This window comes from Bombus pascuorum, chromosome 4 (assembly GCF_905332965.1).
Source record: "Bombus pascuorum chromosome 4, iyBomPasc1.1, whole genome shotgun sequence".
Lineage (NCBI taxonomy): Eukaryota > Metazoa > Arthropoda > Insecta > Hymenoptera > Apidae > Bombus > Bombus pascuorum.
The window spans coordinates 5,295,088-5,322,855 of NC_083491.1; the positions used below are offsets into that span (position 1 = coordinate 5,295,088).

Here is a 27,768-nt window from a genome sequence, read left to right on the forward strand (position 1 = left end):
GCAGTAAAATTTCTCACGTATCGTGTATCACGTACCGTACCGTACCGGTGTACAATTACGTCAGCACGTTTTGTCGCATATTTGTCAATTGTTTTGCATAATAATACATTTATTGGAAAGGACGACTTGTAGTCTGCTTCTTTCACGCGCCACATCGTCTTCTCCAAAATGCACTTCAAAATAAAAAGCTTGAAAATAAAATTACTGCTTGATCGTCCTGTTTTTGAAAAGACAACAATTATTACGCATTAGTCATCACTTAGTATTTGTCAATGTACTTTTTTGACTTTCACCGTTTGAAACTTACTAAACATGTGACGCAGCTAAAACCAGTTTCACAAAACTTTTGAAATCTCTATGACTCAACAAACCGTACCGAAATTGCTTGTTTCACGCGTGGATATTATCTGCCATTTCATTGATTTTTATGGCTGTTTGTTCAGCGAGGAATACTTTTCTTACGATGCGCAACGAATAACGAACAGGAATAATAATTTTAATGATCTTAATTCACTTAGTGTAATAAACGGCTAAGGAGTCCCGATCCACCTTTACTCGCGTATTACTTTGGCTTACGTAAGGCGGATCTTGATAGCAGTACGGCACAGTTACCATTTTCACCGGGCGTATCATTGGCGGAAAGTGAGAGCCGAAAAAGGATCAACAGGAATTCATCCTTCTATTCTTCTGCTCGCCTGTCACCCTCTCATGTTTTATTCTGCCTTTTTACGTCTTTCTTTTAGAACGTAATAGTTTCGATTGTTTCGTAGACAAAGAATTCAAAGGATGAAACGATTTATCGCGATTAGCGTCTCTGCTGGAAAAAGATCGGAGGTGTAAATCGACTTACAGCCTGTTTAATACTCCGGTTTTTATATCCTTGTTGGTATCGCATGACAGCCGAAAGGTGTCACACATAAATGAAGGAGAAAGAAGGAATTGCTTAATCCGCGATACCGGAATAATCATTACGGTTGTTGATTTTATACCAATTACAAAACAGGTTGAACAGTTACAAGGAATTGCAACCATGCCGCATACGAAATGACACAACACGAAGGAAACCGGAGGCTGTGCAACTCTGTGTAATTAAACAACCGCGTATGTTTCATAGAATACGAATTATGAGAGATTATAGATGATAAAAGGTAGATATCATGTATACGAAGTAATGCAAGTGTATACAATGTACTTTATAGTACGTATCCTTAGAAAATCATTTAGGAAAAGTTTTCATGTGAAAATGAGACATTGAAGCTACAGAGAGCATGGAGTATGGATCGAAATTTCAAAAGTTACGAGTTTCAGGTTGCATCGTCTAACTCAGAGATGAGATTAAAACAAACACTCTGCACTTGACAGATGACAAACTTGATTTCATTCGCCTCACCGAATGATACGATCTTTCGCTCCAATCGAAATATGTAACACGCAAGAAAAGCTGGAGGCACGGCTCTACAGAAATCAATACGTCTGACGTCAGTAAAACGTGTCCGATATTGAAATCTCAAACTCGTTTTCTCGATCGATGGGTGAACTGTTCGCTACATTAAGTCAACACGGAAACGATATACGATAAAAGTAGGGTAACGCAAATTATTGTATAGATTTTGAATGTAATATGTAATATCGTTGCAGCGGGTTTGTTCGAGATTTAGGAGGAATTCGCTATCGACAAGCGTGAGTCACAGGAGAACCAGCTATGTGAAGAATTTTGTAATAAGGAACATGTCCCTACCGCGTATTGTAATAACTCAGGATACGTTTGCTAGGATCCGATAGGTCGATAGAATACTTAGAATTACGATTAAATATGGTAGATAATTTAAATTTTCATAGAACAAGTCAGCTACTGGAAATGCAATACTACTGCAAATTATTGTATTACGTAAACATGGTTCATACAGTAATTAAAAGTCTATGAATATTAATTACCGATATTACTTAGGAATATTAATCAACATACTTTGTCTCTGAATTAAAAGAGGGAAATTGAGAAATAATATGTTCGTGACAGTGAGTGAGAGAATACGTAATTCAAAATAAAAAGCGGAACAACAGCACGTAAAAAGTATCCTCGAGAAATGAGTAAAAGCTATTGAATAGCAGGCATGATTATTTGTTCAACAAGCAGGGAACGACGTAGATTAACAGAACGAGTGCTAACTGATTCTGATTTGCGTTTCATTTATGTCAAAGAAACCGTTTGTGAAACGACGATTTGCGGAGATCGTGACTGATAATAATCCACCCGTTTCGTTCTTAATCAACCACGCAGGTGTCTGAAATACTTTTGTGTATTACATTACGCTTTCTAAGTTTCGGGTCACTAGTGACGAACTTTTATTTTTTTTTCTCGCCGTTTTGAAATATATCGTGTTACACATCACGCAACTGGCTATAAGAAACAATGACGAACGAATATAAAATTCTAAAATTTCGTGTCGACCATAAAATTGTCGTGTTTTACCGCTGGTCATGCTGGAACTGGGTTTAAATTAAACTGTCTGTAGCGCGACTGATACAATCAGGGTATTGATGAATAGACAGGCAGTCACAAAGTATGCCATACGAGCAATATTTATTTGAAATTTGTTTTAAGAGTTAGTTAAGATAGTGAAAACTAATTGATGAATCATTACGATATTTCTTTCGATTGCGATCGATTCGATCTATATTTCTGATAATTTCACGATCAATTATTTGACAAGTCAATGAATGAAATATACAGGAATCAAGATCTAATAGTATGATAGGCTGTTATTAATTTTTACATTAATAATTATACAGTGACGGCTGAAATAAATATTCACCAAATATCGTTGTGAAATATTACATGATTTAGCGCACGTTAATCATCATTCGCAGGATAACAATTACTCAAATCAAATTTCTTATTTACTTTTCAATGAATATTTTTACAAAACGATGAATGCAGCATTGATTTTTATTTTAAATTACTACTTTCCGCTCGGTTGGTTGAAAGTATCAAAATCTTATCAGAAGATAGAAATAAAATTCACACAGATTGTACGTATACATACACAAAATTGTGGTGAGACTGGAAAATTGTATACGAATTGGGAAACGAAATTAGGAAATATCTCTGTTGCTCGTAGAGACTCTGAACGTAAAATTTTCCTGCTTTCCCGTTTCACCAGCTACTACTCGTTATTCTGCCCAACCACATTGCGTAATTGCGTAACGATTTTCTACATGCACCTCCGATTTTATGCAATTAATTGCAACATTAATTAGAGCCGATCGATTAGCCGTTGAATATTGCGTGTTCATAAAAGGTGACAGTTTCTATTTAGCAGTCTCTTATTTCGTATTTCTTCGATTAAGGATTTTTTTGACGACTTCGTTCAAAAATAAAATCACGAATTCAGTGAACAACAACATTCTCGAGTTTCTGGCTTTTAGTCACTCGAGTCTATCGACTTGATTCAACTTTGTTCTATTCTTACCGATTCGAAGTGTTTCTCGAGAAAAGAAGAACGATCAACTGGGTACAAGAAATAGACGGTACATCTTTCACAATGCGCACGAGTATTTGTCGCGAACGAACCCAAATGCGAGCAAGACTTGCCACGATCTATAGCCGAAAAAGATCCAAATTCTCAGGTGTCTCACGTTCGCGCGTTTCCTCCGATCGATATGCCGCAGACTCCGAGTCTTCTCGTTAGAGTCACGGAGCTAGGTCGAAAATGTATGCGCGCATATATACTTATCTGCATAAAGTGCCCGCGTTCTATTTACTAGCCCCGGTTGGCGCACGTTTGGCGTGTTATACAACTCCCTGTGCACATTATGTATTATAATGTGTAACGGTATGTGGCTGTACAGTGGGTAAATAGTATATAGTAGGTGTGGCGATAGCGCACCGAACGGCCATTGGCTTTTCATTGGCGGGGTGTACGCGTGAAATGAAAGTGAATTCCCTATATAAAGGGTGGTTTTCCTCCAATGCGACAGAACCAATTTAATTTACCAGTCAAGACGCACTAGCCAAAGTAATAGCCAATCGTTTACCATGAGGGCCCTGGTACGTTTCACTCAAAGTCCGCGTTGACTTAAAGTTCGTCTCTTTTTGTGATCTCGAGAATATTCAGTGCTCGTTGTTACACGTAGTTTTTGTGAACTTTTAGTGAAAATGCGGTCTCGAGCGTCTCGAAAAAGAAATTTGTTTTGGAGAAGTTATCGTTCTATTTAAATCTTGCGGGGGTCTTAAATCTCGTTAACGATTAATGTCTCGGTATAAAAACAACTTTGGCCAATCGATCATATTGCATTTTTCATTCTTAAGGTATTCGTGATGCTGATCTCCGTGGCGTTCGCCGAAGACAAAACGGTCCAGAAGCGTGGTCTGCTCGGTTTGGGTTATGGTGGTTTGGGACATGGTGGTGGCCTGCTCGGTGGTGAATTGGGACATGGCAGTGTTGCGGTCGCCATTCAAGAAAAGCCTGTCGCTGTTCCAGTTCCAGTCCCAAAACCATACCCTGTCGCCGTTGATAGACCAATCCCCGTAAAGGTGAGGAAATTGTCCGAGAAGAATCTTTGTTCGTGTTACAAACCTATTATTATAAAATTTAACATGCTTTATTAATTCTTTTTATTACACTGTTGCGTTTCCAGAAATTCTAGTATTCGATTAAAATGCAAGTTTCACGAATGACCGCGTTAAATGAGATTAGAATTAAATATCTGTATCAAGACGAAAGGTCCAATCAGTATCGTGTATGACACTATGTGTCCTTCAGGTACCAGTTGCGGTCCCACATCCAGTCCCAGTGGCGGTTCCAGTACCCCAGCCATACCCAGTAGTGCAAACCAAGACGATCGCGGTTCCAGTCGAAAAACCAGTCCCAGTTACGGTTCCAGTCAAGGTTCCTGTAGCCGTGCCCGCCCCATACCCCGTCAAGGTAAGTTAAAGGAACCGATTCTTTCGACTTCCTTTATAATTTCATCAATTAGCCACGACCCGAATATGGTAAAGCTTTAATCAAATTTAATTTTCGAGTTTCCTTCTGAAACACATTTTAAAAGCTTTTCTTCATCCTTTATTTGCTGTTTACTTGCAGGTACCAGTGGCTCATCCCGTTCCAGTCGCGGTTCCCAAGCCGGTTCCAGTCGTCGTTCCACAGCCAGTTCTCGTTAAAGAACAAGTCCCAGTCCTTGTTAAAGGATACGGCTTGGGACACTACTAGATGAATTTTCCTTTCAGTCTGCCACCCCTCCATTCCCACCTAACCACTTCCGCAGCATCGCAAAAGACATTATGACGAGAGCAGTACGAAAACACATTCTGCTTCGTAGTTGACACGAGTCATGCAATAAACTGATTTTATAAATGTTTTTTAAAGTAACGTTTTGTTATTTCTTTTTAACCGAACCATTTCTTCGATTTTTGATGTTAATTAATGTATTTTACATGTTGATTGTCCAGTCATCTATTACGAAATATATTTTCCACACGTGGATTCCAACGTTTGGTAATTTCATATTTGCTTAAAAATGATCGATACGTTACGTGGTCGTATTATTACGTCAATTAGCATCAAGTTTTTGCCATCGGGCAGGCGAACGATTGAGCTTCTGTTTCCTTGAAAAGAGTATAGCTACAATAAATTATTAACTAATATAATATATTGAATTTGGTGTGTGACATAAATTACGCAACAAAATAGAAATATTTGAAATCTATGTAGGGTATCGATGGCTATCGATGGCGTAAAGACTTCGACCGATCGTAAAATTATTGGCTGGCTGCTGCCGTGTAGAATTAATGACTAGGAATTTCTGCGGTATTAATTATCTGCGTATAAAACGTTTCGACACTTCCTTGCGCGACAGCCCATTACTATACTTTTACGAGTGCTATCTGATTCACCATTGTATAGAAACTACCCACGAGTTGGCGATGTTCCCAAACCGAACCTTGACTGCGATTTCGCGCGGTCTGGGAACCTCCCTTACCCTAATTTTCAAGATCTCACGATGTTCACGGAATGCAGGTCAAGCGGTGAACTTTCCTTTGGATTTCTATCTATCTCTATCTATATATAGAAGACAGTTTTTTTATATATTAAACTAACAAAAGGCTACAGAAATTTTTCCAAGAAAGCGACGCGCTAATGAAATGCCTCCATCAAATGAATTCCTGCCCTTTATGGTATTATTTCCCCGAATTGTTTGCAATTGCTTGTAATAACTTGTAAAATATTTTAGAGCGTATTTTCTGCTTTCGACACGGATTGCATCCGCCGTCCCATTTTCCGAATTTTGCTTCATTACTTCGCTTCTAATGAAAGGATATGTACAAGACTATACGCTTCTTATTCATTACGCACAGATATATCCTCGTACAAAACAGTCTATCGTGGAATCGTATAAGAAAACGGCATTAAAAATGCAAATACTTCAGTTTATGTCTCATAATGCACTATTCATCCCCGTTCACTTCTAAAGAACGCATGCAAATAGTTATTAATTTTTAGAAAGTACTTCGTTGTGCCAATCATTATCTGCTTCATACATACCGATCAAGTTACAACATCTCTTAATTAACGTGATCCTTGATCGCCGACCTTGTCACGTGGACGTTACACATTTTTCTAGATCCATGTAAATCCAACGATGGAAGTAATAAAAGTTTGAAATATCATTTCCTCGGTTAACGTTTGATGTTTATTGGCGAAATTTGCAAATATACGTTATTTCATTGAGCCATTCTGAAAGATTTATTCCAACTCTCGAATTAGTCAACTATGTTTCGATGAAATATTATGGAAGAAATATTCGACAGGATATCACATAGACCGAGTACCATTTGGTACTTTATCTTCTGTCATACATTATGGACATTAAACTTTCATTACTGGTAGGTTATTCAACGATTTGAAAACGTGCAACTCATCGTATTATCACATACTTAGCGATTACACAATATATTTTTTTTTAATGTCACGTCTAAAGTATCAAAACTCGAGTAACATCGTAATTATGTAAGGGCTAGTCCGTTCTCTATACGAAAGTTAGCGCGAAAGCAAAAACAACCTCGAAACGAGTTTTTTACGTAGCGTGCATGTCGCTCGGGTTAAATTCCTCTTGTCTGATTAATTTCGTTCATCTCCGAGTAGAAAACTACGTTCACTTTATGAAAGGAATTCTTGATATTTGATAGAAAAAAAATTTAACAAAATTTAATAGATTGTTCAAAAATTACATTATACAATCTACGCGTTATTTATATCAAATTTTGATATCAATCTTTTCGATAGAAATTTATATGTCGCAGTAAACATTGATTTTGACAAAGTTTAGGCATTAATCAATCCTCTTCCTCGCGTCGCTTTTTTTTTGCAATTAATTTTGAATAATATTTTATAGGATATCGTTACAACGATAAATCTGCGTGTTTCATCTAGTCTCCATGTTATATAAAAAAGTTATCGATATATTTCGAGAATTAATTATTTCATCATTCATTGGCAATAAACGTGTTCTTGTCAATATTTCTCGCGGTATTCCCGTGTGATTATTTTATAACGAAATAATTTTTGGCCTTTCGATCATTAATATATTCATGTTGTAAATTTGAGCGACATGGTGGAATTTTGGAGTACAAAAATACGTTGTGAAATGTTAGAGTGCTGCTTATACAACTATATCTTTTGCCTAGAAAGCTGTACGAAAATTACGATTTACACACAGTATAAAATGAGTTCAGACTTGTTAAAATCAAGTGAATAACGACTTGTCCAAATCTGTATACATTAACGTAAGGATATCGCATAGAAATGTTCTGCTTAACATTTAAGGGATCAAGGATGATTCCCTTAAAAAGAAAGCCAACAATCGAAGCGCGATCAGGGAATAAAAACCAGCTCATCGGTATTTAGCTATTTCGAAATTTCTTGTCGATTGGCCAATAAGTTAATCCCCTTCGTGGAAGTAGTTTTCGGCGTTTCAATTTTGACGACATATCGACATCGAGGACGGAAACAAAGTTTACTTTCTTTTTGGATAGAATACATGAGTGAAATCCAGTGCCATTCTGTCATGTAATAACGGGCCGATCATGCTCATTTTCATGACAATAAACGGTTTGGTCGGTGTCGTAGATCGTTACGATATCAGACCAACATAATTCGTACGTGAAACTTTTGGTATGTTTCTACACGCGATCGGCCAGTCGCGCAATCGTACCGTTCCCTTTTGCCCACTTAAAATGGAACAAATTGGTCGCTTTTCAGGTGTACAGACAGCAATAAAGATTTATACTTGGTGATACGCGATTCAAGTTGTATTTGTAACACAGCGGTAAAACGTATTTGCTACTTTATTACTTTCCTTCATTCGCAATTACCATGCGTTTTCATACGAGACAAAATCAATTTCGTAGTTCGAAGGTTATCGATGAATTGCTGTTAAAGCTTGAGAAAATGTCCGATCATGTAGAATCCTCGTGAATGATATCTTTTCACCTGATACCACTTTCGGAATCACCCTATAAACTCGCTGATCCATAAACGTAAGAACAATCAGAAAACCTGTTAGGGTAAACGTAGCGAAATTCGAATATGGAATTTTCGTTGGTTGTTTGCGGTTATGCAATCGCGAGGAACGAGCCCATCTCGAGCGCGTAACAAACGGACCGTGGAGGTTTGTATGCTAAAAAGAAGGGAAAAGGACAAAGCCAGTTTCCGGTGTCGAAACCGACCGAGAAACGATTTATGCAACGAACAACGTGCGTATTTCTCCGTGAAGATTCCGTACCGTCTTGTACCTTCGAAAATTGAATTTCTATCCGATCCAGTTGCATACGTCGCGTCGTAGCTACGAATCAAGACTGATGTTTCGACGAATATCAGCCGATTGAAAAGCACTGATTCCGTCGAGAATGTCTTTCATTGGAAACACTAGAATGCTTAACATTAAAAAATTAATATCCTCTTTCCCACAACTCTGCACTAATTGTAAGAGTATCGTTAAAAGATACAGCGCGCACACAGATTTTTTCAGGTGAAGGTACGACAGAGCCACGCTCACGACTGCTTAGACGAAATAAGTCAGTGCGATGATCAATTAACATTGTTGCAGGCGCTACAGACCTTGTAACACTAAACATCTTATCTGCGTAGCGCTTCCAAGGGGTTAGAAAAATCTACTTATTCCGATCAAGGTAATGAATCATCGACGTTAACAGTACAAAATAACAATCGGTCTAATAAGAGCAAGGTAAACGAGAGGGACTACGCTGTTCAGAATCTCAGCGGATTATGTGGATGGTATGCGATGTCTCCGAACAAAGCGGTCCAGAGGGTTCTTCTGCATAAATTTCTTACGAGCGAACCCTTTTTTCTTCTCCTGTTTAATACTGTCTTCCCATTTATAACAAGCCAACATTCCTGCACAGGAAGATCGTCGATGTAGTTCGAAATGTCAAGCGCAAAAATTTGAAATTCATCAAGTCGGACAACAGCTATCAATTCCGAGATAGACAGTTTCATCGAAATTTTATCATCGTAAAAATGTAGATTAGGATCGCATCGAGCAGCAATTCGCATTTAATTTGAAATGTACAGAGTATAGATAATTCGTGGACAAAAATTTGATTGGACGTTGATCGTACATTGACTGATTTTTGTTAAGATAAATGTGCTTTTATTAAAAACAAGAAAATTCAATTATTACGTAAACTGCTTGAGTTAATTAAACGATTTGCATTTTCAGGATGATATCTATCCAACACAGATATCGTTAATTTATTTTAGGAAAAAAAGCGATCGCAACATGCGTAAAAAAAATTATTCAGACACTTGATTGCGCTAAACGTATTTTTGGTCCACCTTGATATTTTCTTCCTTATTATTTGTCTTTAAGAATATTTCGATGTTTTTTATTGCACTGCGTCATTTTATTTGCATAGCGATTAAACTCGTAACGAATTATATCGAGATAAAATCAGAAATAGCAATCCTAATATTTTTTCGAGCCAGTATTTTATTTAGAGTATTAAATCCATGCTTATGTCATACATATTATACTCCGCTGTTCGTAACGATGTTAACGTAACAATCACCTGGCACGTTACAGTTCTCATTTTGGACATGCGGCACGTAAATGCCGAACATTGCATGAACTCACAAAAAATTCGGTCACTTTCTGAAATGGTAGCATTCAGTTCCAAAGGAAAGGGAAACACGTTTCCCGCGGTTGAATTATTTCAAGAATTTTGCACTCGCGAAGTCTTCCTAAAGATAAAATGAAATTTCCAAAAATCTCGTCGTCTTTCCTCATTTTTTCCTCCGATGTCAGGGATGTTCCGATAGTATATGTGTGAGAAGAGCCTCATATCGAATGCACCTGGAAGAGGAAAACTTTTTGCAAGTGATTAATGACAGCTTAACGTTTCAAAATATAATTAAGAAAAAACTCAACAAAATATTGCGATAAAGTATTAATCTGAATTGGTGAAGGGAGGCCATAATGTATCTTTCGCAAAAAGCGAGTGGATTGGATTTGCCTTGGATTGCTTTTCGGAGACCTCTGCTTGCCCCCACGCCCAATTTCTTCTCACCGTTTCTGTAGGCCCGACACTGCCCACCACCTCCGACCTGCTCAAGGGTTCGTCGTGGTCGTCACACCGTATAAAAGCAGAGAATCTTCTTGGTATCTCATCAGTCGCAAAACAACGACGAACCAACTCCAACAGCGCAGTACCATGAACGCTAAGGTGAGCAATTGAACATCTTGGCAGTCTGACGATCTCGAGGATCAGTCTCTGTTGACGATCAAGACCGAGTTTACCCAGCAGCAGTTAAGAGGACTTGGTTTTTTCGTTGAAACAAAACTATCCTATACTTTCCAAAATTGAATACATCAAGATTAATCGAGATTATTTTTCAAATAGAAACTGTTCTGTTATTAGTGATACACTACGGTTCAAACATAAGCATTATGGTTAAAACAAAGTTCTGTGTTATTAAGTGATTTTGTCGCGTCACGAGGAGTGATTTTCTTTTCTTAGAATTTGATTATTATCTTTCTTTCAGCTTGTCATCATCTTCGCCTTCTTGGCGGTAGCCTTCGCCGAAGAACAGGCTGCAGGCGAAACAAAAAAAGACAAACGAGGAATCTATGGATTGGGATATGGTGGTGGTAGTTACGGTGGTTATAGTGGTGGTTATGGCGGTGGTTACGGCGGTGGTATCGGCGGTGGTATCGGCGGTGGTGTCGGCGGTGTATCCGTCTTAACCAGGGAAGTTCCAGTTCCAGTGCCACATCCAGTCGCTGTTCCCGTTGAGAGACAAGTTCCTGTTCCAGTTAGGGTAAAGATCTGCATTTCTTTGGTTCACTCATTAACAACCGGTCGAATATAGGAACGAACAAAAGTGTTCCAATATCTTAACCTATATCGTGAAAGCTCTGGAAAAATAAAACGTAACATAGATAGAGAAATTTTTCATGTCGTCGCAGTGTGAAATCGAGAGCGACAGGATCTTTTACGGAAGCTTTTCGACCGATTTGCATAACAGATTAAATTTGATGCGCGTTCCTATCGAAATGAAGGCAACTAGTATAAACGAGAATCTCGAGGACTTCGAGCTCCCAATCACGCTCTATTTATCACGGAATATCTGTTCGCATGATTGGCAGTCAGCGCCTTCATCATCGGACGTTAATTAACGTTTCAATGTAAATGCGTGCTAGGATTTCGTAAGCCAAGAATAATCTCACACGTGCATGCTGGCTTTCTTAGAAAACTTTGTAAATCGAACGGCTTCATTTTACGTGCATTCCTGGATCGATTATGTTACTTTTGCTAATCGTATGTATATATATAATATAGAATTTCAACAATCTACGCGGTCAACCATTTTGAGCTAGCTTCTACTTAAGAAAATATCAAAATTTTATCGTAAATTTCATGAAAGTACATCATCGATGTGTCCCTTGTGGACACAATGAAGGATCATTGAACGTTGCTCATCTAACCATTGACATGTTCTTTTCTTCAGGTACCAGTAGCCGTCCCAGTCGATCGTCCGTATCCCGTTCACGTCCCGAAACCCTACCCAGTCCCAGTGACCAAGCACGTCCCAATCCCAGTTGACAGGCCAGTCCCTGTTCCAGTCAGCGTACCAGTCAGCGTACCAGTCAAGGTTCCAGTACCAGCTCCATATGCTGTTCCAGTCGTGAAACAGATTCCAGTGCCGATCGCACAACCTACAGTGGTCGTTGAGAAATACAACAACGGATGGCCAAGCCATGGTGGTTACTCTTCTGGCTACTCCTCCTGGTAAACATCAATTCTTTTGGCGGATTCGACGGAGCTAGCTTCGGTCATCGAAATAAGGATATCGTTGCTTTAAACCCGAGCAACTGTAGGATTCCATTGCTGACAGAGAAATTCCGTGCTACGATTCTCCTCAAGATCGAACGAACGAAGAACTCTCGAAGCGAACCCGTGAACATCAATTTCACGTGTTATTTATTTTATTGAAATTTTATTTTGGATCTCGGTGTATATACGATGACACGAAGATTGGTTCCTTAGGATAATGGAACGATTAGTAATCTATTCCGAGTGTCCTTAATTGTCAGATATGATTCAGCGGACTTCTTCGTGAAATGAATAAATGCAATTGAGCGTCTCGCTTCTGTGACGTCAAATGTAATTGTTTTATCGCGATGTAATTAGTTCTCTTTTCCTCTGTATATGTAATTCGATGCTCATTTTACATCATAGAAATAATAAATTTCTCTTTTCGTACTAAAACAAGTAATGTTTTTTTTAAACTCCTTAACACTAAAAAAAAAAAAAAAAAAATACCTGTAAAAATGTATTACGGAAATAGTGCTTCCAGCTCAATTTCCTGATACGAGAAATAGGAATTAAATTCCACGGTAGTTCCAATTGAATGACCCGTTATAGATACTTGGCGCTAGAACTGAACGATCCCTTCGCTATACTTGGATCGAACATGAGCGATTTTTCATACTCGGAATAGATCGGAAATGATCTAGGCATCAGATATAGATCATGCAGACATTGAACCAGTCGTGTGACTCATCAAACCGTAACACGATAGTTCACTTTCCATTTTACCGAAGCGTGAAAGATCGCTCGACGTCGCAGCCGAGACATTTTTCTCGGATACTGTTCAACCATAACTGTGCTACTTCTATTATTCTTTCGAGAGGTAGTTAATCGAAGTAACACGATAGCCGGTGTTAGAAGGATCTGTAACTAGGATACCATGGGTTTACGAAATATAAAATTTTATTAAAAAAAATGTAGCAAAAGATAAACAGCGACAACAAGAACAAACTACAAACAGAAACTTAACGAATCAGGCATAATAGTACAGCGTATGTACAACTGAAATTGCAAAGAGCATTCAATGATGCGAATTATAATCAGGTTGAGAGGGTTGGAAGTGTCCTCCTTGTCCATCTTGATCGTGCCCTTGCTGAGTCACCGTGTAAGAGCTGTAGCTTTCCGGTTCGTGGCCTCCATGATCTTCGGAATCGTATCCACCAACTCCGCCACCGATGCCACCCTCGGAATGGCTACTCGCCTGATATGGAATCGGGTGTGGTACTGGGTAGAAGACAGGCTTATTCACTGTTACCGGATGAGGAACCGGAATCGGTTGTGGTACCGGGACAGCCTTTGGCACCACCACCGGTATTTGCTGATGAATCGGAACCGGAACCGGCTTGGATACCTCGACTGGCACGTGTTCCTGGACTTTCACTAGCTTCGTATACGGAACTGCGATAGGATGGTTTACTGGCACCGGAACAGGTATATGATGGGGTACCTATGAAAGAGAAAGGAATTCTAGATCAACGAAACCACCTATAGAGAGGATCAATCGGTTTCTGATTTTGCGCGAAGAAATGAGATCGTTTGGTTCGTGGTCTGAAAAAAGGATTGGATATATTCGTTTTAAGTTCACGCTATGGGCTACATGATCGAATAATTTTGGTGTTTTTCGACTGCCTTTTAAGATTAATATGTATGCTTATGTTTAAAAATTGATGATAAAGTTAATAAAAAAGATTGTTACGTTTTGAGAAAAAATACCTTGACCGGATAAGGGACTGGCACTTTGACAACTGCAGTCTTTGTGACTTTGATGATCTTCGTCGGTATTTCCTTCAGATGAACCGATTGAGAGATAAGCTTTGGTTCACTGACAAGACCATGCCCTTCCAGGGATGAAAAATGAGAGGCTCTCGCGACGGCCACAGTCAAAGTGAATAAGAACTGCAAATATGTAATCACGATTAAAGTTCATCGAACCGCGTTCGATTTCGGTTATAAAAAAATGCTAAAAAACGAAAAATTCCTTTCATCTTTTAATCTTTGTATAAAAATAAAAATTGGGCAAACATTTTTCTATATTAATCGATTTTATTGTTAACACAAGTGAACGGTACAGTGGGAAGAACTTTCACTCCAACTGTATTTTACACAATACAGAACCGTAAATATCGATATATAATCTGCGTATACCAATGAGTAATGCATTTCAAGCCAGAGGATTTGCAGTACTTTCTCCCAGATCTCTCTCGAGTAATCACTTTTGGGACGCACGCCCAGTTTGACAGAAAAATGAAAAGGATCAAGCCAAGAGTCGAACAGTTACACTTTATAACCCTGACTCCCTTTAATTCACTGGAATTCACCTTCACAAGATCGCAATAAAAATGAAAATGATACAAAATCGGTATATCACAATGGCCAATCTGCAGATCCGAGATTTCCTTGATACATCGACGATTTATGGTCTTAGCGATACCTTAGTTGTCGATGATGAACTTACTATTCGCCACATTGTCATCCGGTTCGTAGGTGTAAGCAGATAGGTGTTTCCGATGGGACGAGTCACACTGACAATTGCACTACCAGCACTTGCTTATATACGAGGACCTTCACCGTCACCGATTCACGAAGAAAGCACTCTCTTTCCGACTGGCTTACGTTCTCCAATCTTGTCTCCGCTTCTCCCCTTTTTTCCTTACTCTTCTCGTGGCGTTCCGTGAGTTCGATGACCGCCGCTACGTCCGGTCTCCCTCGACGAGCATTACGCTTGATTTCAAGTGCAATTGAAATCGATCCTCTCCGAATGCGCATCCTCCATTAATCGAAATGGAATTCCTGGTTTCGTAACTGACCTCGTCGAGCAGCTTCTCTCGTTGATGATTCAATACCTTTGTCCATTAATTTCTTCTTCGTACTGAAGAATAAATGACGACGAGTCCATTGAGAACCACCGTGTTACGCTCTTTCATCGCATGCTGGATACTGTAATCTTTCTTTCAAATAAATACCTGACAACAGTTTCAGCGTGTAAATTATACGGTCTTCGGAGCTCGTTAATATCGCGTGTCACATGTACAATCATACGTGATCGAAAATTTCATACAATCTTTCGCAATGATATTTTGATATATATGATATATATGATTGTTTTAAGAATCAAAATCCAATTAGAAAATTCAAGTGTATGTATATACGATACTTATTGACTGCTTCAAAATTATATTCGATCGACTTTCTAGATCTGCAGAGAATGCTACAATTCATCGAAGAGCTGGAAATGTTATTAGATATTTTGTTGCAAATATATATCCTGTGTATATAAATTCTAGAGTATTAATCGATTAAGTAAATATACTTTGAAAGCGATTTCAATTCGGCTATCTAATCTCTCTATGCAAAATATTTTCACGCGTCGCTAAATCGTACAATCGTCTTTCGGATTTCCTCTATGAGTTTTCCGCGGACGAGGAGATCGTATTAGGTAGTAGTACTTCCTAGGCGAACCCGTAGTGTAATTTCCTGCTGTAAAAATGGTGAGAGTAATCGACAATACTGATATGTGAACCGCGCGAGGCGATTCACGGCCGAAGGAGAGAACGGTGAAAGGATTATCAAAGACTAAAAGAACGTCCGAAGTAAAAGGACTAATCTGGATCATCTGGTTCTTTCTACGCTCGCGCCGCGCTGTATCTGTTCGCATGCATTCGTGCGAGGAAAGGACTTGCTGTCTTTGCTTATCTATAAAATAAAGCGAGGCTATGTTATACAAGTAACAAGATATTGCTACAGCATGTCACAATCTATTGAAGATTGTATTAATTGGGCCTCCCATACACAATTAACTTTTTCTTATATTTTTATTAAATTTTCAAAAGAAATCGAACGTTTTCTCTAACAAATTTCTTTTTCCTTCGTTTATCGCTTGAAATAAAGTCTTATTTGATGATTCGATTATTCGTGGCATGGATGCGTCATAGTAAGCACATTAAAATGTATATGCTTCCGATCTAAAAACAAAAGTATCGGTACCAGCCGTATAGTCTTCTGGCAAGGGTAGTAAAAACCGGTTCAGTACAAAAGCAAAAGTAAAATCATTATCCGCTCAGCCCTTTCTCCTCTCACTTTCGAAGAAAACTGGTGATCTCGTATCGAAATCAAGTATCTATTGGCTACATTTCGTGTAGAACATGCACTATATATCTACCTTTAACACGTAATTAAATTCCACATCGATTTTTGACGTAGTAGGACGTTAATAAGTAGCAAAGCACAAAAATTATATCGTGTAATTTTTATTTTGTTCGTCTTTCAGGAGAAAGGCAGAAAGTGGCAAAAGGTGTAAAACGAAAATAGCCTCTCGAAAGAGTGCCTCGTGAGAGGAGAGGCACTCATGTCTGACATATAAATCGACTGTAGAATCGAATCGAATTTCGTTTTACCTATCACGATATAACTGTTTTCTATCAACTTTCTTGTATTAAAGAATAAAGTAGAATAATTGTTAACCGAAATAATTGTCAATTAGAGTGCATGAACTCAATACCCAAAGTATGTCAGATACGATATCGAATCTCATACGCTAGAATGAAATCACTTGGAAATTTGATCCACCGCAAGAACCTACTTCCACTTTGTTGCTCAAAATGCAAAATAAATTAAGGCAAAGTCAGAAAAATGACAAGAGAGAAGAGAACTTGGTAGTTTTCTGCGGTAGTTGGGTGAAACGCCAATTGATACGGATGGAAGATAATCAGGATAATTAGAGCGCGAGCTTGATAGCCTTTCCTTCCGTAACTCACCGGAGAAGTGAGTTTATTATAACCAATACATATAAGCGAACATAATATAATATACTCTCGTTTAGTAAGTGCGTATTTGCATGTGCTGCCAAGTTTGCCGGTAATATATCGTATATACCTTTACTTTCACCGTAATTCACCGTGCAATTCCCTCCTAAATCATCTTTAACCTTGAAAATGTTATAGTAAATGTTCATTTAAAAAAGGAAAAGATTTCTTTGCATAATTTTGTGATTTTCATAAAAACGCTGACGCAGCTTTTATGGATTTAAGTGAATGGTTTTCTTTGACTCCTAACTACTAGTTTACCGTTTAGTTTATCTACTGTGAAAGAAATCTACGTACAGGCAACATTCTTGGTTCTCAAAGGATACTTTCACGTTCTAACAACAGATAGAGCCACCATGTTATTAGGCGAGAAACTCAATTTCTATTGCTGCAGTATTTATGTATCCAAAGCTTTCAGAGACTTGACGCGCGAAATTCAAACTTAACAATATGTAAATGAAATTTACACGAGAAACTCTTTTTTAGAAAAAGCCGAAAGAATAATTCAACAACCCGCAAAAAATTTATTATACTGTTTTTTATTGTCTGCGTAAAAAATAGCCGAATGTTGTTGGCATTCCCTAAAAAAAATTTAAGAAATTATAACTGTAGAAAATAAGTAAAACTAATTGTCGACTAAAATTAATACAAAGATCGTTATACAATTAAATTTCTAACAGATTAGGATTTCTTAATACGCGCGTCCCACGAGTTGTTCGTTATGGAATTAATGCAATACCAGTGTTTTTATGTTATTCTGTGCATAAGTCCATTCATCACATAGAAACAGGTCTATTCAGGTATAGTCAAGGTATAGGTGTGAAGAGTGGAATCCTCGCTTCCCAAGGTTACAAATCCATCAATTATCCGTTTGAGCCATGAACATATATACGTGTTTTCACTTGCCAAAAAAGAAGCAAATTTCTTAGCTACAGCACAGAAATATAATGAAAGAATTAAAAATTACAATGCAGGTTAATGTAGGACGATACAATTCATACGCAGTCAGCAAAATTAACAAGAAATATTACAATAAGATTATTCGGATAATTAAGTGGAACAACAATTATTATGATTAAACAAATGCGTAAATGAAAAATAGTGCGATGGAGAAAATAATCAAGAAAGATGTGTCTTACTTACAAAGAAATTTCTATAAACGTGTCTTTTCAAGATTAAGAAATTTGCACTAATTAAAATAAATAATTGAATGCAGTTTAACTGCACAGTTATTTCTATTAGCTTCAGGAACATTACACACACAACCAAATTTTTTTTAACATAAAAATTAAAAATCTTTACAACACAGTTAGTCTTCTACAAGATCAGCCTGTCTGATAATGGTACGAAATTTACTCTGTCGTCAGAGTCGTAAAATTCTGCACAAAAACTTTTTTGTTCTGTGGAAGAAAAAGAATTATAAGGATCATGATAATGCGTCTTCTGCATTTAGAAAGTTATAAAACATTGTGATGTAAGATACCTGTCAGATATGTATATTAAAATACGAAGTTGTCGCGAACTTAACGTTCGATCAGAGAGATTAAACGAATTATTTAAAGTTCGTTGACAACGGTCCATTAAATATTACAAAAGTCCGACGTTCGTTATCCGAATATTTTAAAAGCTTCCTCTTCTTTCAACGAAGCTTGATAATCGGTGTATACGCGTTCACAGAATGTCGATAAGAAAGAAAGAGAAGAAGATTGAAAAAGTAAAAGGAGAGACCGAAGTTAAGAAAGGAATCGTATAGAGATTTGCATAAATCATCCTCCGTTCCTATAGTGTTCGCTTAAATATTGAGAGTAAAGACTGTAGGCGCGAAAAGAAGGGGGAGAAGAAGAACACCAACACTGAAACAAAGTTGGAGGTTCTGTTTCCTCTGGTCCATGTTTTGTGTCACCAATACAGTAGAGGATTTATTCATGAAACATTTTGTCCACGGCGATCATCTCCCTCACGCAGACCTTCAAGAGAAGTCAATTAAAAAATCTAGTTCTTCCAATGCCATCGGATTGCGAAATAAACTGGAGGGAGCATCGGCCGAGTATAAAAGGTCGAAATATCTTTGGGATGATACTCGACTCTTCATCCAAACATCATACGGCTAACATGAGGCTCCTGCTCATCGCTCTGGTAAGGATCCTCTTTTATTGTCCTCCCTTAAAATACGATTCATAGAGATTTGTATAATCAGATATGTATTACGTAAAGTTCATTGCTTAAATTTTGTATCTTCCGACTCATAGTTTTCATTTCGATACAATTTATTGAACTTTAATTCACAGTTAAGTATTTATAAATGATCATATTTAATGCGCATATCCAGCTTTAAAATTTGAAAAATATGTCAAAATCAAAAATATTTCAGATTTGCCTGACGGCTTCTTCAGCTTTGTCGTTGCCGAAGCAGAAGAGGAATATCCTACCTGGTGATCCACGTTATGGAACCAGCGATCATCATCATCATGAGAACGTAGTGGAGAACGCAAGATCCCTTAGTGACTCTTATGCCCAGATACCAGATACCGGCTATGGACCTCCTGAATATGAACCAAGTGCTCCCTTGAACAATGCGTACTTGTCACCACTCGGTGATGTCAACAGTCATTCCGCACCGGTACTGTCTTATGGAGTTCTTGATACTGTTCATGTAACTCAAATAAACTTAATAGAGGATAGAATAATAGAAAATTCTAGTTGAAGAATTCTTATACAGAATTCCTTTCAATGATAGAAATTAATTTATAAATTATGTTTTTATTTAGGCTCTTGAAGCGGTTAATACCTATTTGGTACCGGAGAAAACGGTACCAAGCTCCACGGTTTCGGTACCTGTTGAAGGAGTCGAGGTACATACATACATATATAAATAACATATGTATACAATTTTTAACTTTTACAAAATGTCGTATCGTCCAATTATTATAATTTTGTAGACAGCGACTGCTATACCGCCTGCAACTTCTTATGGAACTCCGGAAAGTAATATTAAGGTATATCGATATTCTCTATAATCTGTTCGTCCTAATAATTACTTTGTTTTGATAATGCACGTTTAATCTAAAAATTTTCAGACCACAATAGGAACTGGAGTCACTTCCCAAGTGAAATCTACAGTCACAAAGGTAAAGACCGGAGTCCATGATGTATCTTCATCAACTGTGAATGTTGTTAAACACGTACCTGTCGTAAAAGGTAAATACTCTTTTACACTAGATGTTTCCTTAAATTTGAAGTATACGATAACACGCTGAAGATATATATTTTTGACGTTACGTAATCCGAATTGTGAAATACCGCGGTAAATCGTCAATATAACTATATATATCTTGCATTCTGAATAATTTATGAACCAAACATTTTGAAGATGTTTCTTTAGAAATAAATGATACATATCTTTCACAGTTAAACTATAATATAAATTTTATATTATTAGAAAATTATCGTGTTCCAATGTCGTCAAGTTTTAAATTTGCTGATTCTAATCAATCGTAATTGATTGTAGCCTTTTGATTGCAGAGGTTACACGTTCTACTGGTACAGTGCAAGCCCCCGCCACGGTTACAACAACCATAAGGAAAAATATTTTTGGCAGCGGTCTGCTAACTGAAACATTACCCAACACATACACCTCTTACGGAGGAGTCCTCCACGTGCCCCGCTATGACGTTTCTTCCCATGTTCCTTCCTTTCTTTATTCGCCAGGATTCAATTCCTTTGACACTCTTTCAACTGCATACAGTAGACTTAATCCTGTAGCATCTGATCATCAGGGTATAAATTTGGATGTTCCTCTACCTCTTTCATTTAAACTCCAAGTCAGTAAAAATGTTCCAAACACCTATTCTTTTCCACAATCTGTCGAATTTCCTACAACATATCACGTTCCACACTCGCTTACACACAGCCTCGTGCATCATACACAGCCTTTAAACACCTTGTACTCCTCACCTTCTATCTCCTCCGTGGAATCGCTTTCTCCAGCACAACATATATCTTCCGTGGAAACTTTAAGTCCTCTGGGATCAGCTCACACTGTGGATACTTTCACGCCGGTGCAATCCGTGGAAACCTTGTCACCGCCGCACTTGGTGCATACCGTAGAATCCGTGAAGTCGGTGGAAACCACGCCAGTCCAACATACCGTGCACTCTATTCAATCTGTGCCATCGGTGAAAACCGTGGGATCTCTAACACCAGTTGAACATACTGTGCATCCAGTGCAATCCGTAACAACGGTACATCCTCTGGAATCCGTAGAGACCGTGACGTTGCATCCATTGAAGTCAGTGGAAATCGTGTCACCATCGCAACCAGTAGAATCTTATCATACAGTGTCTGAAGTAGTTAAAACCAGTACACCTGTGGTTCAAAGTCACGTTCAGCTACAAAAGGGACCGATAACCGATTTCTTCCAAAATCTTAACCTCTCGTTGCCCTCGTTTCCCTCGTTGCCCTCGCTACCTTCTTTCCCTTCTTCCTCTTCCTTCTTCACCTTTACTACTTCCCCCGTAAGCTCAACAACCGTACTCCCATTAGTGGAATCATCTACCCCATCCAGCACCCTTTTGGCTAGCGCTTATAACCAGGAAAGTATCGATACTTCGTTATTACACAATGATAACCTAGTGAAGAGTGTTGTTACATCGAGTAACGAGTACGTTCAACCCACGGATGACAAAGGTGGATACATTTATTAAAAGTACATTGCAAATATTTTCTGTCACGAAATATAACAAAAGCATTGGATGAAAAGTCCGTGTTGTACGAAGCAGAGTTAAGTTGTAGTTGAGAGGCCTAACGAGATGGAAAACTATTGTTTTGAATGACTGTACGCAATAAGTAACAGAGGATTCCTAAGTGCAAACCTTAAATTTCTGATCGCCTGAGATAAACATTTAGTTAACACATGAATGTAAAACACGAATACATGACTATTATAAGTAAATAAAATTCTTTTATTATAAACACGGAGTTGTTTTGTCACAACCTTGTCATTTTTCAACAATTGCTCTATACTTTAACACACTTGTCACTGAAACTACTTATCTTGGTTACATTATTTATTACAATCGATGGTATTAGTTAAGATAATAGACAAGTATAAAAGTTTGATTTCTTTGGGGAAGGAAGATTCAGTAAATTCCTATGAAAATAACTTCGATCGAAGAACTGTGTCATTACCACAATCTGCATTTTTCTGAAGGATTCATGTTTGATCCCACAGGACATTTCCATGCTTCGCTGAATTCCTTTGAATTCCTGAGAACTCCGAGAAGTCTCACGTGTCCAGGACAATGAGAATCTTGCAATATCCATTTCAAAGATTTTGGTGTGTAAGATTCGCACCAAACCTAAATAGGAAAAATATTTTAGAAAGCAGAATAAATTAAATATTATACGTATAATGAAGCATCTATACAAAATATGAGATAAACTGTACATTAATTAGAAATATGCAATTTAAAAATATGTTAAGTAACGCTAAACAATATAATCATCTGAGATATATGAGAGATAGAGATAGAGATAGATGAGACAATATAATTACTGTTAATTTCACATCTCACAAATTATTTAAAAAATTGCAGAACTTCCTTCAAATAAATAATTTAAATTACATGCAACAAACATCATTAATATTCATCGTAGGTTGCTTAATTTATCCAAAAAATAAATTTTTCTAACATTGATGTAATTTACATATTTTTTAGAACGTTCGTCCTTGTACTTTAGAATGTTTTAAACATTTCTACTTCAATGCTATATTTTATGTATTCTAAGCAAGTTCACCGTGAAAGGATTAAAGTCCAGGTTACGTAACCTTCGATAAAATATAACTGAATCAGCGTCTTACGTGCGCGAAACCGAGAAAAACAAGTTGCTCGTGAGTAAGGTGAGTGAATCCAGGAAGTAAAGGCTCTTGACCATGCCTGGCTTTCCATCTTCCGTAAGCGACAACAGCCTCTCTGAGACCTCCATTATCAGCTATATTTTCGCCCAATGTACGTTCACCGTCTATATAATCTTCTACCTGTTCGAACAAATACGTGATCGATTCTATCGTTATCTTTATAAACCAATACATATAAAGCGGGAATATGATCAAATATCAGTAAGGTCAAGATTTTTGCCAGAGTCAAAAGAATGCAAGTCGAGAAACGAGAAGGTAAAACGCTCGCATAGTCTAAATTAGTTATAAAATAGCATAACTTTGCATTTCATCCAACATAGTGTTTTGAGAATGTTTTTAGATTTGAATAAGTAATACGGACGAAAATAAATTTTGTTTACTTCAGCTTCGTAATAGGTGTTATAATGATGTATAAAACAGTCAGTTTTTTCAGTGTATTTTACAATAGTTTCATTGGTCCACCATTGCCTCACGTTTCCATTGCTATCGTAGTGTCTTCCACTGTTGTCGAATCCGTGAGTTAACTCGTGACCGAGCACTGTTCCGATGGCACCGTAATTCAGAGATCTGAAATCAAGAAATCCATTTAGAGAAACTAACTATTAATAATTATCTCTCACGATGATAATATTGTTCTTACTCGAGACCCAGTTCGTAAAAAGGGAATTGAAGAATTCCCGCTGGTATAGCTGCATGCGTATTAGAAAAGCGATATAAATATAATTAAACGTTAGATAAGTTAAACTATAATGATCTGGAGAATTACGTACTTATATGATTAAATTGATAAGTATGAAATGCATTTACATCTGTCGGATCAGTCGCCCAGCTATAAAATGAAGAAAATAGAGATTATTCCACAAAATTGTTCTACGCGCTTACTTCATAATATTCGTTTGTGTAATAAAATAAAATTCTTACTATGACACGTTGTTATAATTAATATCGTGGATGCATTCCAGCTCAGACAAGGACATCAACCGAACAATTTGTATTATATTGTTCAAATATTCCGTTTCCGTGAGATCTATCTGAAAATATACAAATTAATTTTATTGCCACCGTATCTATGCTTGAGCAATTAAACTAGCAATAAATTTCTTACGCCTTCGTAATATTCGTTAAGCACTTTTTCATCGAACAACCAATCTGGAAAGCCAATTTGAGATTCCATTTTCCTGTTTTTCTCTATCGTGGCCATTTTTGTCTGCCGATCCATCCAATCGGTGCGCGAAACCATCGAGGCGAAAGCTTGTTTTATGTCGTCCAGCATTTCAAACACCTTCTTGCCCTTGTTTTCGTGAAAGGATGGATCCACGAACAACCACGAGACCGCCATTCCTAGATTATACCAGGCTTTGATGAAAGGCCGACGAGTTTCGTAAGAATTTCGAATACCTTGCATCTTTTAGCCGATACAGGTTCTACCTCTACATATATACAGATCCAGCCTCAAAATAAAATTGTATTAGACTAACCCATCAATTCGTTAACCGCAGACGCACAAAGCAGAGACTTTGATTCACCGATTTCGACACTAGTTACTGCGCTGGTATAATCTAGCCAAATTTTCCTTAAATTGTCGGATGAATGAGGTACAACTATGTCTACGATTACCCACCAAACGTAGCTCTCTAACACAGCAAGATAATTGTTAAGTAAGTTAACAATAAGTAATTCTCAACAAAAGTCGATAAACTTTTAGTTTACCTAATTCTTCTTCTTCGGTAAGAGCCAGCATTAGAGCAATTTCCTTCAAGTATTCCAAATCACCTACTAATATCTTATCTGTTTTATTCAAGTCTAAAGTGTCAATATCCTTGAAAACTAGCTCAATGAACGGTCGCCATAATGGTTTGGGCGTAAGTGTCGAATTAACTTCCGACACGAACTCGTCAGTCAACTTCTGAAGATCGTCTACCAGCATATAATCATCATCGGTTGGATCATTTTCCCAGATGCTTTGATTACTTTCCATACGAGATATCTGCAACGAAGTAAGGCTTTTAACGACCAATTATCACATTATTGATACATGCAATATCGTTATTCAAATGTACTTACGTAATAAAAAGTGCTAGTTAAATCGTAAAGCGTCTCGATTACATTCTCTAGCTCTTCCTTGTAGGGAAATGATGATTCATTCTTTAAGGAGCAAGTATCAAGAGTTCCATTATTCACGATTTGCTTAATTACGTCGCTCATGTACATCATTTCTGCCTTCATCAGCTTACTGAGCGTTATAACATCCTCTTCGTCCTCCAGCTTCCGGAAGCGTGACCTGATCGTATGCAGTCGTTTCTCAAGCTCCTTATCGCTGTTGATTAAAAAATCCAATTATGGAATTGTATTTATGTGTAGCGATTCAAACGTCTGAATCATATATTAACTGTTTAAAAAGAGTAATAAAAAATATACTTGGGTAACGGATTTGTCATAATCGGTGTGTCGAACAGCATGATATTATTACTGGTGTTTCGAGGATCAGGAATAATGTCGAAACCAAAAAACACATCTTTTCCCAGAACTTTCTTCACCCTGGCTATTTGTTCGATATAACCGCTTGTCTTCTTCGTAAGCCCCGCAGGAATCGAAGGTAAATTGAGCTCCTCCAATAACTCGAACAACGGCTCAAGTCCCAGTTCATTTTTCGCCTCTGAAGTTAAAGCATAGGACGATCTATATTATTTTAATCGTCTAACAAAAATACAAAATTATTTAAGAAAATGATAACGTACGCACGTCCATGCAGCTGCTGTACAATATCTTTGCCTGTGACACTGCCCATGGTACATCACTGTTTGTGGTATTATCTCGTAAAAGTTCTCTTATTTTCCTGTACATTCTTTCTCTACGCTCGTCGAACCATGAATTCGTCAAACTTTTATCTGGTATAGGATGTTCGTCTGGCCATTTTCCACATACGTATCTGTAAAAGCGAGAAACGCTATAAACACACAAATAGATATATCGAAAAAAAATGTATCGATTAAGTATTTTGCAAATTACGCATGCAAACTTGAACTCATTGTCACTGTACTTGTTGCCAACGAGGGGTGAATCGTATTGCAACCGTGACTGTACGACATTGAAAACTAACTCTGTAACTTTGAGACAGGCTATAGGCTGAGTGTATCATTGTTTTTCAAACTAGAGTACTTACTTATAAAAATCGTCACAAGGATCTACAGAAGTATCCATAGATTCCTTCAAACTAGCAGCTAGTGGAACAACGATTTCATAGAATCTTTTTCAATTTTAATTAAAATATAGCATAATATTGATTATTTTCTCACCTATGCGGACACAATTTTCAGTTTCGCAAAGCTCCGCCGGTCTATAGGTTGCATCTGCGAAAAGAGTTAATACAAAAAAGTAATCAATAAAAACAAGAAGCATATATATACAGATTTGGATAAAACAACGTGAAAGATGATAATCTAAAGATAAACGTTACTTACAAAGTATAATAAACACCAGGGCCACTACAACGGCTAAAGCCATCACGAGGAACAATATAATCATCGTTAAATACGATACGTGCCGTCGTTTCTTTAAGCTAAAAAAAGATAGTAAATCTAATTGACAGGCTTGAATTAACAGCTTCCTCACGGACTGTTTGATGCATGTAATAATACGACTTAATGAGCAAGCGAGTTGAGACAACCGGCAGACGTCAATCTCGCAATCACTTACTAGGCGTGTCTGGATCTTATCGGTACCAGGTTCTGGTTGCTGGCGATCGTGTAAATCGAATTTACTTCATCTTCTGGAAAAAAAAAAAAAAATAATAGTATTACATATGTCTGTTAAATTGAAGAAAGGATAATGATGGAAACACGTGTCGCTGTGAAAAAGAATACGTAGATAAAGTTTCATTTCCGTATTTAAGTAGTTAAGATTAAATTATCGCGTTTTTACTCGAATGAGTCAACTCCATGCCGATACGAATGAGTACTTTTAATTTCAAAGCTCGTTACTTTATCAGTTAAAACGTTTCGACAATTATCTTAGTAATTTCTTACAATGATTAAAAAATTGTCTACAATTCGAAAGATTTATTATTTGTATATTAATTATTTATTTGAAGGAAATTAATAGAACGACAGAGACATTTACATATGTATATCGCGATGGATAGTTCCTTCGAGCCCATTAAATCCGTATACAACTTAACTTTAAACGACTACGAAGGGATGAAGTACTACTAGGGAAGTTAAAACAGACTATAGCGAGTTAAAATGGGGATGCACAGATATCAGTGGAAGCTACAATGAATAAATAGTATAAATATACTCACTGCGCTCGTTCATGGTGAATGGCCCAGTGACCGGATCGAACTGACGACACTGAACAACCTCGAGGGACAACGGGGGCTGTCCATACGTTCACATTTTCCTGCTTTGCCAGTGGTTCTCGTTACGTCGAACAACTCGTCTATTTTCACCTGTACCGTTGTTACATTCACCCCAACCACGTGCCATGCTCCATTAAAACGGTACTTCGCACATGCTACTTCTTCTAACTACTTCTCTTAGGTATATCCTCGTAAAGCTTTAATGAAGTTTCCTTGTCGTGGATTTTGTAAACGATCGAATATTTTGTAGACTACGGAACGATTCGCTTAAGTTAAGCCAATAGTTATGCGCTCTAGGCGTGAA

General features: G+C 37.6%; 5 protein-coding genes across 5 annotated transcripts; 3 read left to right on the plus strand and 2 right to left on the minus strand.

The window, feature by feature from the left end:
- The first annotated feature begins 3,931 nt into the window (after nt 1-3,931).
- LOC132906202 (cyclin-dependent kinase inhibitor 1C-like) lies at nt 3,932-5,329 on the plus strand. Its single transcript, XM_060958167.1, has 4 exons — nt 3,932-4,048; nt 4,310-4,534; nt 4,764-4,925; nt 5,085-5,329. The coding sequence occupies exons 1-4, from the start codon at nt 4,037-4,039 to the stop codon at nt 5,208-5,210; spliced, it is 525 nt and encodes a 174-aa protein (XP_060814150.1). The 5' UTR covers nt 3,932-4,036; the 3' UTR covers nt 5,211-5,329.
- A 5,307-nt stretch (nt 5,330-10,636) lies between these two features.
- Nucleotides 10,637-12,769, plus strand: LOC132906201 (cuticle protein 79-like). The gene is made up of 3 exons (XM_060958166.1): nt 10,637-10,741; nt 11,061-11,336; nt 12,027-12,769. The coding sequence occupies exons 1-3, from the start codon at nt 10,730-10,732 to the stop codon at nt 12,309-12,311; spliced, it is 573 nt and encodes a 190-aa protein (XP_060814149.1). The 5' UTR covers nt 10,637-10,729; the 3' UTR covers nt 12,312-12,769.
- Nucleotides 12,770-13,331: 562 nt separating this feature from the next.
- LOC132906566 (zinc finger protein 512B-like) lies at nt 13,332-15,034 on the minus strand. Its single transcript, XM_060958858.1, has 3 exons — nt 14,844-15,034; nt 14,102-14,284; nt 13,332-13,835 (listed from the first exon to the last, which is right to left on the minus strand). Exons 1-3 carry the CDS (start codon nt 14,859-14,861, stop codon nt 13,410-13,412), a joined length of 627 nt encoding a protein of 208 aa, XP_060814841.1. The 5' UTR covers nt 14,862-15,034; the 3' UTR covers nt 13,332-13,409.
- Nucleotides 15,035-19,038: 4,004 nt separating this feature from the next.
- LOC132906109 (mucin-2-like) lies at nt 19,039-22,161 on the plus strand. The gene is made up of 6 exons (XM_060957977.1): nt 19,039-19,326; nt 19,562-19,885; nt 19,959-20,036; nt 20,130-20,186; nt 20,268-20,388; nt 20,713-22,161. The coding sequence occupies exons 1-6, from the start codon at nt 19,195-19,197 to the stop codon at nt 21,891-21,893; spliced, it is 1,893 nt and encodes a 630-aa protein (XP_060813960.1). The 5' UTR covers nt 19,039-19,194; the 3' UTR covers nt 21,894-22,161.
- LOC132906199 (neprilysin-4) lies at nt 22,131-27,765 on the minus strand. Its single transcript, XM_060958163.1, has 17 exons — nt 27,408-27,765; nt 26,804-26,876; nt 26,569-26,666; nt 26,404-26,457; nt 26,271-26,328; nt 25,846-26,036; nt 25,526-25,763; nt 25,172-25,424; nt 24,818-25,094; nt 24,586-24,741; nt 24,213-24,448; nt 24,029-24,138; nt 23,878-23,936; nt 23,748-23,796; nt 23,488-23,674; nt 23,051-23,227; nt 22,131-22,547 (listed from the first exon to the last, which is right to left on the minus strand). The coding sequence occupies exons 1-17, from the start codon at nt 27,418-27,420 to the stop codon at nt 22,374-22,376; spliced, it is 2,403 nt and encodes an 800-aa protein (XP_060814146.1). The 5' UTR covers nt 27,421-27,765; the 3' UTR covers nt 22,131-22,373.
- Between the last annotated feature and the right edge of the window lie 3 nt (nt 27,766-27,768).

Excerpts from the sequence above, each read along its gene's own strand:
- LOC132906202 (XM_060958167.1), top strand. Across the intron at positions 4,535-4,763 it reads ATAGACCAATCCCCGTAAAG|GTACCAGTTGCGGTCCCACA; the intron begins GTGAGGAAATTG and ends TGTGTCCTTCAG. Across the intron at positions 4,926-5,084 it reads CCGCCCCATACCCCGTCAAG|GTACCAGTGGCTCATCCCGT; the intron begins GTAAGTTAAAGG and ends GTTTACTTGCAG.
- LOC132906201 (XM_060958166.1), top strand. Across the intron at positions 11,337-12,026 it reads AAGTTCCTGTTCCAGTTAGG|GTACCAGTAGCCGTCCCAGT; the intron begins GTAAAGATCTGC and ends TCTTTTCTTCAG.
- LOC132906566 (XM_060958858.1), bottom strand. Across the intron at positions 13,836-14,101 it reads CAGTCCCTTATCCGGTCAAG|GTACCCCATCATATACCTGT; the intron begins GTATTTTTTCTC and ends TCTCTTTCATAG.
- LOC132906109 (XM_060957977.1), top strand. The coding sequence starts at position 19,195 with ATGCCATCGGATTGCGAAATAAACTGGAGGGAGCATCGGCCGAGTATA. Across the intron at positions 19,886-19,958 it reads AGGATAGAATAATAGAAAAT|GCTCTTGAAGCGGTTAATAC; the intron begins TCTAGTTGAAGA and ends GTTTTTATTTAG. Across the intron at positions 20,187-20,267 it reads CTCCGGAAAGTAATATTAAG|ACCACAATAGGAACTGGAGT; the intron begins GTATATCGATAT and ends AAAAATTTTCAG.
- LOC132906199 (XM_060958163.1), bottom strand. Across the intron at positions 26,458-26,568 it reads CCTGGTGTTTATTATACTTT|ATGCAACCTATAGACCGGCG; the intron begins GTAAGTAACGTT and ends CTCTTTTCGCAG. Across the intron at positions 25,764-25,845 it reads CAGCAGCTGCATGGACGTGC|AGGCGAAAAATGAACTGGGA; the intron begins GTACGTTATCAT and ends CTTTAACTTCAG.